The 12,099-nt window shown below is 49.6% G+C and overlaps 1 protein-coding gene across 3 annotated transcripts in view; it reads right to left on the minus strand.

The window, feature by feature from the left end:
• The window catches only part of GRHL1 (grainyhead like transcription factor 1), a 55,906-nt gene extending 49,245 nt beyond the window's left edge, over positions 1–6,661 (minus strand). The window contains exons 1-3 of one of the 3 annotated variants that reach the window (XM_019452279.2): positions 6,499–6,661; positions 3,081–3,267; positions 678–748 (exon numbers count right to left, since the gene is read on the minus strand). In XM_019452279.2, the coding sequence (XP_019307824.1) occupies positions 678–748; positions 3,081–3,267; positions 6,499–6,518 (278 nt within the window). In that variant the 5' untranslated portion in view covers positions 6,519–6,661. The other 2 variants (XM_019452275.2, XM_019452289.2) reach the window with 2 other exon arrangements.
• Positions 6,662–12,099: the final 5,438 nt, after the last annotated feature.

The following is a 12,099-nucleotide window of genomic DNA, read 5'->3' on the forward strand; positions in this document are numbered from 1 at the left end:
GCAACGTGGAAAACACTCACAGAAGGGATTAGGCAGAACCCAAACTATCAAATCCGATCTGTGAATACAACCACAACCGCATAAAATGTGCACACACACCCAAATAGTAAATAAAGAAATCGTCAAGACGGTGGGATTCTGAGTGGTCATTCTTTCTTTAAACATGTTTTACTCCTCTATTACTAATAGAACACAGGGAAATTTAAAAGGTGTATTTAATTTTTTTTCCTGGCCAAAGCGAAGCCTTAATTTTCTAGAAGTTTTAACCTAAAATGTTTTCAAAATAACTTCAACACGAATTGGGAACACGAGCTACTTCATTAAGTTTTGCTTAGGCAATTATTCAAGATTGCTGGCTACTTAATTTCTTTAAAAGGACCCCTACCATTGCATTAAGCCACACCTTTTTTGAGAGAACCTCAAAGAGGATAAGCAAACACGTCCCTTCCCCTTCCGTTCTTACTAAAAACATCCCTCCACAGGAAAAGAGGGTTAATGCTTTGTTTTCCAGAAAAGGCAACTATGTCTAAAGAACCTGGTAACTTTTCAGAGCGACAGAATCATAATTGTCCCCTATCTCTTCCACCAGAGCTTTCTCGTTTAAACAAACTCCCAGTCTTCTTTTCGCAGAAACCTGGCATTTTTCAAGAGTAGGATTTTATGCTATTAGACATTACCTCTTGCTGTGATCTGGTTCTGGATGCTCAACGTCTGGCTTTGCTGTTGACGATCGCCTCTCTCTTGGAACCTTAGATATGAACACACGAGACGACAATTCAGTTCTCACTTAGTGGAGTATAGACACAGCCTTTTATTTTTCAGTGAAGTTCAACCATTCACAGGGTCTACCAGACCGCCCACCCGATGCCAGGCTGTGGGGACGACGCGATGAAGGCAGCGTCTGCCCCCAAGAGCTTACGTTCTGGTCACCAGGTTAATAAGCAAAAGCCAACGATTCTTTAGCTGCCAAATAAACTCAGGGCAGCACAAATTCAATCTGTCATTGAGTTTGGGCTCATCTCTTAAACAAAAACCACTGGCCCGGTGTTACCCATTTATCCACGTGATGGAACAAACAAGAAGACTGAAAACCCAACTGGACTCTAGCGGTGTTCTCGCCGCTCCTTTCCATTGCCCTACCTTTCAGATCAAATGCAGAAAAAACCCCTCAGACTCATCAGTTCATTTAGAAAAGAAAATCACCCTACACCTATCATAAGAAGTCTGACATACAGACATAAGATTGTCACCTTTACAGTACAGACGTGATGATTTATCTCCCCCTAAGATGTAAGATACTTCTAGGACCCTATATTTAAAACATACACATATTCAAGCACTACAATCAGTATTATTACATCCGTCTTTCTGCCACTAAACTTGCTGGTGTTTTCCCATTCTCAAAATTTCAGTTACAAACATGAAACTTCTTGGGGCGCCTGGGTAGCTCAGTCAGTTAAGCCTCCGATTCTCGGTTTCAGCTCAGGTCGTGACCTCACAGTTTGTGAGATCAAGCCCCGCATCGGGCTCTGGGTCGACGGTACAGAGACTGCTCGGAATTCTCTTTCTCTCCCTCTCTACACCTTCCCTGCTTGTGTGCGCACTCCCTCTCTCTCTCCCTCTCCAGATAAATACAAAAAAAAAAAAAAAACCTAAAAAAATATGTAACCTCAAACTTCATAATACTTAGGAACTTATGATTTTTTATACTGATTGAGTCAATAAAACAAGCCGTAAGGAGAACAGATACATCATAAGCTCCACTTTAAAGGAATTCTTCGGCTACACTTCCCAGGCAAAGATTTCTTCCAGCATCCCGAGGCACAAGTTTCCCTTCATATTCAAAGGAAACAAAACAAAACAAATCTTACCTCAGCCTCTCAAACACAACATGTCGGATACACAGCCTCACATAAGAAAATAATTAAATCTTGCGTTTAGGTCCCACTCTATTTGGCGACCATAATCAAACTATCTTCTTTGCTTTTGTCCCCTCTGCATCTCTCGTATTCCGGAAAGAATACAGTGCCAGAAGGGAACAGAAGGCAAGCAACTGGTGAATCTAGGTGACTGTATCTGGGGGTTAATTTTCCAACCAAATGTAAGTTTCCTATGGCTTTGGAAGTTTTAAAAACGAAAAAACAGGGCAAAACCAAACTGTAACGTATGGCCATCTCCACATACTATCGTTGGGCAGAGAGAAAAATGCCAAAGTAAATACAGGAAGCAAAGTGTGTCCCAGGGGAGACGGCACGGCATACTGAAGAGGGTGACTTTGGCACAATCCAGACCGGGACTGAGACCCTGGCCGCTACGCATCCTGGCTGTGTGACCTGAGGACTTAATTTTTTCCCATCTGCAAAATAGGGATAGTAACACATATTTTGGAGGCTTTCTGGAGGGATCAAAAAGAACACACGTGCTGGTAACACGTCTAGCGTGTGACCCAGACGATCAGTAAGCGGTGGCTAGTATTATGAGGACGACGACCAGGATGCCAATCTCCAGGTAGGAACACCACGTAAGACTTCAGGCAGAGGATAAATGATATCTAATTAGGACTGACCGATAGAAATAGGCAACGAGATATACCCTGAGCGTAGAACAAGCAAGTCCAAGACTAGAAACTAGCTTTTTTTTCCCTTCACGACTCCTACAAGCAAATCAAAAGCTCTGTCATGTCACGTAAGGAAAAGGACGTCACTCTGACTGCGTCAGAATGTCGGCTGGAGCGCAGGTAAATGGACCACGGTCTCTGCTTGAGGGCACTAAGAAGTACCTTTGGTAAAACGTTCAATCTCGATGCGACACAGCTTACCATTTTCTTCTGCGGCAGCTTCGCCTCTCAGATAGAGCTAGCACAGCGGGCTACTGCACGCACTGCAAAAACAACCCTTTGATTCTATGATCGTCCCTTTTCAGCTTTGAACCACAGTAAGCCAAAGTACTCATTAGACTATTTATAGTCACTAGAGAAGCAACTTGCATTACACTCTGCCAGCAAATTACTGTTTTATATGCTGCTGAAGCAAGTGCATCTCGGACTGTTGTTAGGTTTGTAAAAGAGGAGGCGAATCCACCTTGTAATAGTCATAGAGCAAGCCCAGGGCGGCCGCGCTGTCTTCGTCCCCATTGATGCTCATCATTGCTTTGGTTGCTGCGGTGAGAGGGTTTTCCAGGAAGGACTTCCAGGCTTCATCCTCGCTAGTGTAGGAGCGCCGCTGTGGATAAAGTGCTTCGTTCTGAAGAACCAACACCGGCCGTTTGCTTCGGAGAAATCAGAAACACGTGTATGTACATCGCGCTTTTTACCGCAAGGCACCATAAGCTCATTTTTCAAGACCCAAACAACCAATTCCTTGCCGTTCCAATCAAATAGCTTTGTTCTTTAGTGTTTCATCAGCGACCCGCCCTGGCAAAGAAAATGAAGACAAGACCAGGAGACAACCCACTTACATGCACGCCGAGGGGTCACCCAGTAAGACGCGAGGTATTTAGGCAGCCAGGGAACCTAAACCTTAGGCGGTTTACCTGTACCTGTCACCCAGGATCTGGTGTTTGGCAAAACGAAGCAAAACAAAAAAATGCTCTAAGAAAATGTCAGGCTATTCAAACACTTAAGTAAACAAACACAAGGACAAAGTCAGGCAAAACAGAACATTCACTCCCTTCAGACCTCTCCGATCAGGACTGTACCCTCCTCAAGAAGAGTATACGTGGTTCGATCATCATGCTGCTACATGTTATTTCCTTCCTTCTCCTGTTGATATCATGCCTTAAAAACCTTCCTACCCACAAAGAAGGGGGAGAGGAGGAGGGGGCGGAAAGAAAAAGGGAAACTTCGCTTAATCCTCCGGGGTATATGAGAAAGTTAGAATATTCTACTGATTCCCAGCAGATTGAGCATGGAATGTGGCCAAAGGGGACTGTAAATCAATAAGGAGGCATAAGTTTCTGGCATGGGAGTTAACTGTTTATCTCAGAGATAAACACTTGAGAATCTACGACAATAAATAAAGCCACTGAACGAAAGGAGCTTTTTCAAAAAAAATAGGTGGGAAATCTTGTTTTTAAAAATCTTTTCTAGTTTCTCACACCGGGCAAGAACGGTTTCGTTTCAACACTGTCGTTTGGTGGGACAAATCCAGAAAAATCAACGGAGATCTTAGTAGAGTCTTACAGAAGATTTAATTTTAAAGATTAAAACAAACATGACTGATTCCAAAACCCTGAAATGTAAACAGTCTCAACAACTGTTCGGTTGGCGCTATTTAATAAGTCAATAAAGAGAAAAAATGGAACACTCACTCCAGCAAAATGAAGTTGAAGGGGCAAAAAAAAAAAACCCACCAAAAACCTGTTAATGTTCAAAACGGCTCTGAATTATCACTATTCTAACAAGCAAATTTAAGGATCAGGCCTCATTGCAACACACAAATGAAATATGTTAAATGGCCTAAAGGTGACCTGCCTACTCTAAAAGTGAATGTAGAAAGATTGATTATCTTTTCAAGTAATCAACACAGGTTAGGGTTTGGCAGTCACCCAGGCCCTTTAAAAGCAGATACGGATTTTGAGAAAGGAGAACATCTTTGAAAAGGGGTGGGGACACGGGCCGACCACGTAACCTCAAAATCAGGTCTTCTTTCAAAGTCAGTGGTTTAAACTCATGTCTAGGCATAAAATCCAAGGAGCTTACATTTCGCAGGAAAAGAAGACTCGAGGTGGTGCATGTACTATTTTAACACAAAACAAACTCAACGAGGCAGTTTGCTTAGAAATGCAGGAGTGGATTGAAATCTCACACGCACAAGAAATAAACACGTCACATACAAAAGGGCACTGCCTACACCATTCCGAGCGGAGTGTTAACTACTCAATCAGTGCTATCTTGAGGTGATTTACTGGGGCATGGCTAAGCTATTATTAATAGTGTAATAGCTACTTCCAGAAGATTATGACAGCACTTGGCTCATTCAATTCCCGTATTGCTAGTTTTTCAGCTTCCCTTCTTCTCCCACCCCCATCCCAAATTTGTCCAGGCAACAGAAAGTATTTTTTGCAAATGGCTTTGTTTGGGATCACCCTGAAGGTAGGTGCCTTACATTTCCAAAGCGTGCCAGAGGCCAAAATTTTAGCTTTGGAAATTTGCCTTATCTAAACCCGAAGTCAAGAAACAAACAGTCCCCAGTTGCCTGTCTTAGTCTACTTCCTCCTAGGACAGCCGGGCACTGGCAGGTGCTAGTCCCTAAAGGGCCCTCACTGCCTTGGGGAAGTCTTAAACCCTTCACCAATGAGCTCTCCAAGATTTCTGAAATGTATTTCAAGTGATCACTTAATGGACAACACCAGGTTAATCCATTTAAGATCTCCCATACACAATCTAACCCCCTCAATCAGAAAAAGAGCACACGTAAGTTACAACCTGGAAGGAATACGTCTGATCTGGATTTACTGATCTGAAATATACCCATTCGTTTGGTGCCATTCACTTTTTTCTTAAAACTTTTTTTATTTCGGAACAATTTTATATTTACAGAAAAGCTGCAAAGAAAATACAGGAATATCCCTCACCCCGTGTCCCTTAATGTTAACATCTTACATTACCACCTTGCACGGGTCAAAAATATTTCTTTAATCACAAACTCCAAAAGACATATTAGCCCAGGACTTTTCTGTTTATCACCCTGATTTCGACGATTTCATCCTCCTGATCTTTTCTGAGGATTTTTAATTACAGTAATCTGTAATTACCATCAATGATGCAAGTGGCAAAATAACTCCTACAACAATTTTCTCTCTCACACAGCCAGCCAAGGGGAAAAAAAAGATGCCAGGACACCAGAGCACTTCAACTTTTCCCTAAATCTCTCCTCTCGGAAGTTCTAGCAGGCGGACTGCAGGCAGGAGACCGCTGGGCGACAGGGGACTGATTACCCGAGACATCTACCTTTCAGCGGGGGAGCGAGTCCCCCCCACCCCCCGAGCAAACGCGACCCCGCTCGGGGGAGGGGGGCACGGGGGGGGGGTCCACGCGTCGCGGCCACAGCCCGACAGGCGCGGCACCACGAATCTCCCTCCCCGCACCCGGGCCACCAGCCGAGCGGAGATGGGGGCGCGCCCGCGGGGTGGTGCCGCCGAGGCGGAGGGGGGCCGAGCAGGGAGCTGTCCTCTCCGGAATCGAGTCCCCAAGGCAAGGGTCTCCCCGGGGGCTTCGGAGGAACAAAGGCGCGGGGGAGGGGGTGCTGAAGGGCAGAGGCCGCGGCGGCGGCGAAGAAAGTGGTCGGCGAGACGCGCCCCCAGCCCGGCCGGCCGGCTTCGACCCCGCCCGCCGGGCCTCGCCCCGCGCCCGGCCTCACACCCCCGTCCGTCCTTCCGTCCGCCCGCCCGCCGGGCCTCGCCTCGCCTCGCCGGGCCTCGCGGCAGGTGCGGCCGGCCCGGCGCGCAGCGGCGGCCTGAAGCCGCACGGCCGGACTCGCGCGCCGGCGCTTCACTTACTTATCGTACTCCTGTGTCATCGCGCTTGCTCGCCGCTGCCGGGCCGCAGAACTGGACTTTCGGGTTGGGACAGTACACCCGATCCGGGGGGGAGGAGGCGGCGGCGGCGGCGGCGGCGGCGGCGGCGGCGGGTCCGGAGCGGCGGCCCCGACGGGTTGGGTTCGCTTTTCTCGCTCTGAGCCGGCTCGGCGCGGGCTGCGCGCTCTGGGCGCCCGGGCTCGACCGCCCATTGGCTGGCAGCGCGCCCGCCCGGGGCGGGGCCTCGGGGCCGGGAGGCCGGCGGCGCCGCCTGATTGGCCAGCGCGCGGGCCGCCGGGGCGGGGACCGCCGCTCCGCGTGGCCGCGTAGGTGCGGCGCGCCCCGCGCTCTCGGCCTGCCTCGGGCCGGGGACTGGCTTGGCCGCGCGGCTGCAGGCGCGCACCTTCCGCCCCTCCGCCGCCCTCCGCGTGCCCACCGCCCGGCGCCGAGGTCGCAGCCCTCGGCGGCTCACCTGAGGGACCGGCCAAGCTTTGGGGGTCCTTCTCGGGCCTTGGGGGTCCTTCCTTCCCCGCTAGCCCACCGAAGCCCTCCGCGGCTCCAGTGATGGAGTCACCCCGTCCGCGGTCCGCAGCTCGGCTGCCTCGGGCACCTTTCCCTCCCCGGGTCTGTGAAGCGCCCCGCCTTCGTGCCGCCTCTCAGTCCGCGTCCATTTATTTATGAGGCCTCTGGCTGTGGCCTGAGAAAGCTCAGATGTCTCCGGCCTCGCCGTGCCCACCGCAGCTGTCGGGCTTTCGAACCTTCTGCGCGTCCATCTTCTAGTGTCCGCTATGTGACAGCCACTGGGCAACTGCCCGTCTAACCGTTGTTTCCCCTCGTGAGCCCTGGGTGAGGACCTGCCGAGTGGCGGCATCAGCCTCGTCCTGGCCTCCTGGTCCCAAGTGCCTGCCCCTCCCCCTCTCCTGCGCCCCCACCTCACTGCTGGCCCCCCATCACCTCTAGTCCCTGCGCACCTCTTAGCCCTCTCAGAATCCCCATCTGGGCTTCAACCCCTTCACCCCTCACTCCCCTCCCCACCCCCGCAGAGCTCCTTCCTGGGGCTCCATCCCTAACCCACTGCTGAACCTTCCAGCATTTCCGGCCTTTCCACCCCTACCCCGGCCCCAATGGTCCTTCTGAGCGGAAGTTCCCTGCTCCAGGGTCAGCTGGCTCGTTCAACAAGTGTAGGGAGAACTCCTGTATGCCAGGCATTGTTCTAGATGTGGAGGTAGTGAGCAGATTTCCCTGCCTGCCTTCAGCATCCTAGGGGGTAACAGACAATAAGCAGTATGAGTAAGGTGTGTTGGAAACCGTGCTCATGAGACGGGCAAGTTCTGCGGGAGAAAAAGCAGGCAGCTGGAGAGCACGGGGTGGAGCTGGGGCTGGAAGGCCTGAGGAGGAAAGGCCTTCGAGGAAGTGGGGGAGGAGTGGGTCAGGCACACCTTTGCAAAAGATGTGGACAGTGGACATCTGGAGACCGGTGACCAGAGGAGGACAAAGCAGGAGGACGGGGGAGAGGTGTGTGGACTTTGGTTTTTACTAAGACAGAGGCTTTGGAGTAGAGCAGTGACCTGATCTCCCTCACGTCTTTAAGTAACCTGGGCGGTAGGAGCACAAAGATGGGAGCAGGGAGTCCCAACCGAAGACGATAGTCGCGCGGCCTAGGGTGGTGGAGTCGAGCCGTGAGAAGTGCCTGGATGTGTCCTGAAGGTAGAGCCGGCAGGATTTCCTGACAGTTGGATGTGAAGTATGAGAAGAAGAGAGTCGAAGACCGCTACGAGGTTTCTGGGTAAAAGCTGGAAGAGCGGGTTGGATGTGACTGTGGGGTCCAGGGAAGAGGGGGCCGAAAGGACATCTGGGAGTCATCAGCGCAGAGATGGTCTTGAAAGCCTGGGGATAAGACGAATCTCCACTGCAGGGGCAGGACACAGCAGGCCCCCCAGGGGATCCTGGAGCCCCCAGTGCAGAAAAGCTGGGAAGAAGAAGATCCAGCAGAGGGGGCCAAAGAGGGGAGATCGCCGAGGTGGGAGGGAAATGGATTCGTGGGAGCTGGGTGCAGAAAGTGAGACAGGAGGAAGGTGCGGTCAGCTGGGGCACATGTTGCCAGGAGGCCACAAAAGATGAGGATTTAGAAACAGGGAGGCCACCGGGGTCTTTATATTGGTGGAAATCATCAGAGTTGGCGCGGCTTGAAGCAACCCCAGCTGGGCATTGTCCCCACCTCGACTTCTCCCTCTGCTGCATTTCCAGAGGTGGCCAGAGTGAACCTTATTAAAGCACACATGTGAGATCGTGTCACTCGAGTACACTCCAGATAAAGTGCAAACTCCGTAGCGGGGTGTGTAGATGAATAGCTCAACCTGCCCTTTTGCTGTTCTCCTCCCGATGCACAGAACTAAGAACCACCCCGTGCCCCCAATCCCCTGCTCCCCCGCTCCGCACTCGGCCAACTTCACTCAACCTTCCAGACTCGGCCAGGACTCCCCTTTCCTCCGGCGGGGCTTCCCTGACCTCCTAGGCTGGGTTAAGTGTCCTGTGCATCCCCACAGTCCCTTCTGTGTCACCCCGTTACCGCATTTACCACATTCTGTCTGTAGTATGTGATTTTCTCTTTGCATCTGTCCCCACCATAGTGGGAGCTCTTCGAGAAAGGGCGGGGGTTGTATCGCTTTCGCGTGTATGTCCCCAGCCTCGTGGTATACACACAGGAACTATCCAGTAAGCGTTCGTTGAACCCGCAGGCATCGGTTCTGCCTCTCTTCCCTTCTTGACCATGACCGGGGTTGATCTACGTGGCCTTCCTGAGACAGAGGACTAAAAGCCTCGTGCTTCACTCCCAGTGCCTGGTATTTGGTAGGCACAAAATAAATATGGGACAAGTGAATATCAAACCATATAACCAAAAACAAAAATAGTAAGGGCCCGAGGTTCTTAGACCCTAGAGGTATTGATAAAAAAACAAAACAAAACAAAACAAAACATTGGGTCTGTTTTTATAAATTTTCATATAGGCTATTGAGCTTGTCTCCAGGAGTTCTCTAAAACAGAAGTTAAAATCCTTACCTCTGAGCTCTCCACCTATCTGTTGGTAATACCTTCTCTATTTTTTTTTTTTTTTACTATTTTTTTAAGTTAGAAAAATACTATGTGGTCATAGTTAAAAAAAAAAAAGCAGAAAAGAAAGGGAGACATAAAGGAAAAACTACACGCAAATTTAAGTAACACAGAGGGTTTAGAGCACAGAGTCCCTCCCTCCTCCATCCAGAGATAATCTCTGTGAACGGTGTTTGGGGATCTTACTAGGTAATGCCCACGTATCTACAAGCATACGTATGTTTTATTTTCTTACACAAATGGTATTCATACTGCGCACAGCCCAACTCTCAGCTTGCTTCCTTCCCTCTCCTATGTCTTAAACCTTTTCCATGTGAGCACATACACATCTACTGAACTTAAGAAAAAAAATGGCTGCATGGGGCACCTGGGTGGCTGAGTGGGTTAAGCGGTCAACTTCAGGTCTGGTCATGATCTCACAGCTCGTGGGTTCGAGCCCCTCGTCGGGCTCTGTGCCGACAGCTCAGAGCCTGGAGCCTGCTTCAGATTCTGTGTCTCCCTCTCTGCCCCTCCCCCCTCCCTCTCTCTCTCAAAAAAAAATATTGAAAATAATTTAAAAAATAATGAAAATTTAAAAAATGACTGCATATTATTTCTTTGTATTGATATGTGATAATGAGACTCTATGGGTGGGCAATTAGGGTCTTTCTCCCCAGTTTTTCACAATTGCAAACATTCTGCACCAAACATCTAACTATGCACTCTGCACACTTGATTGAGTCTGAGCTTAGGCTAAATCCCTAGAATTGCACTTCTATGAAAAAGACATATGCACAGTTGCAATCTTTACGGATCTTCCCAAAGCGTTTTCCAAAAGGTCGCCCCATTTAGACTCCAACCAACGGGTTATCGGGACAGGCTGAATCACCAATGATGGGCATTCTCAAACTCAGCCTCGCCAGTCTGTTAGATGAAAACTAGCATCTCATTGTTTTGATTTGCATTTTTTAAAATTACGAGTGAGGTTTAGGATCTTTTTATTTGTTTGGCAATAATTCTTCTTCGCTAACGGATGGGGTTGTGGTTTTGGTTTTTTTGTGTGTTTTTTTTTTTAAGAGAAGGAGGGTCTTTGAGGCACTTCCTCAAGCCGTGGGCTTCCGAGTCGGGACTGTGGAGGTAAGGAGGCAGAGCCGAGTAGACTGAGAGAGCTCCAGCCCAGGTTCTACTGAGCTCAGTGGAGTTCGTGCTTTCCGGGCCTCAGAAAAAGGAAGAGGTTGAGCTGGTCATCTGGTCCCTTCCAGCTCCAGGGTCTCGTGACTGCAAGAATGGTTGTTAAGAGATCTGATGTTAGCTACCCACAGCTTACAGAACTGAAGTCCCACCTCCGGAGCCTGGCATTTAAATTCCTTAGCCATCTGGCCCCGACGTACATTCTAAAGTTTGTCCCAGTTAAAAGCCCCAGGGCCCTGGACCCCATCACCGTGTTCCCCGAATGTGTCCTGCAATTTCGGGCCCTCGGTTGCCTCCGCCTTTCCTTTCCTTCTCTCTACCTCACCGCCCCCATCCCGCCTCTGCTTTCACGGCCACCTCCAAGGCCATCTCCTGCAAGCGTCCTTCCCATCCTACTTGGACTGCTCCCGCGGAGCCTCGGCCATCCCTTTGTTAAACTGCACATCACAAGCTGCTCTGCCTTTCAGTTAACTCAGCTCTGCATGAGTTTGAGAGGATGGCTTTAAGTCAATCAGGTCTGAATTCAAATCTCAGATCGGCTTCACAGTTTTACCTTAAGCAGTCTATCTCCCTGCCAGTCCTCAGTGTTTCCATCTGTGAAATGAGGAAAACGGCATCGAGTTCTGTGGAGTTAAATAACATCACGTAGTTAAAGAATCTCACACAATGCCCGGCGCAAAGACACGTGACAGCGGGCCTCCGTCTTCCTGGGAGATTAGGTGGTCGGGAACCTAGTCCAGGGTCTCCAGGTGCCTGTTTGCTGGCTATGCCACCTCGCCATCACCCGACAAGCCATTTGCAGGGCTCATCACATGCAGGGACCTCGCTCTGATGAAACAGCCCATATGGAAGAGACATCTCAGTAATTGCAACGGAAGAGCCTTTGTGCCTGACATCCGAGTTAGTCCCACCCGGTGTACCAGAGCCATTGTGTCTGTGCTGTGTCACCGTGTGTCTGCTGTGAGAGGAAAGTCTTCTACTCTAGAGATACGGGGCATAGAAGGGAGAGTATGGAATCCCCGCCCTTGCCTCCCAGCCCTGTGACTTTGGAAAGTTACGTAACCCTGAGCCTCAGTTTCCACAACTGGGGAATGGGAGACACTGATTCCTACCACCAAGGGATCCATTTGTTTTGTCTCGTGAAAAGTATCTCAAACAATGCCAGACCTATTGGAATTCAATAAATATTAAACGTCCCGACTTCCCATTGTCCCTCACCGTATTATATAAGCCGCTTAATGGACATAAACTGTATCTCATATATATTTTAAAAACCTCATCATCTAGCATAGCAATAAGCGT

The sequence above is a fragment of the Panthera pardus genome, unplaced genomic scaffold (genome assembly GCF_024362965.1).
Source record: "Panthera pardus isolate Hobbes unplaced genomic scaffold, ASM2436296v1 HiC_scaffold_26, whole genome shotgun sequence".
NCBI classification, from domain to species: Eukaryota; Metazoa; Chordata; class Mammalia; order Carnivora; family Felidae; genus Panthera; species Panthera pardus.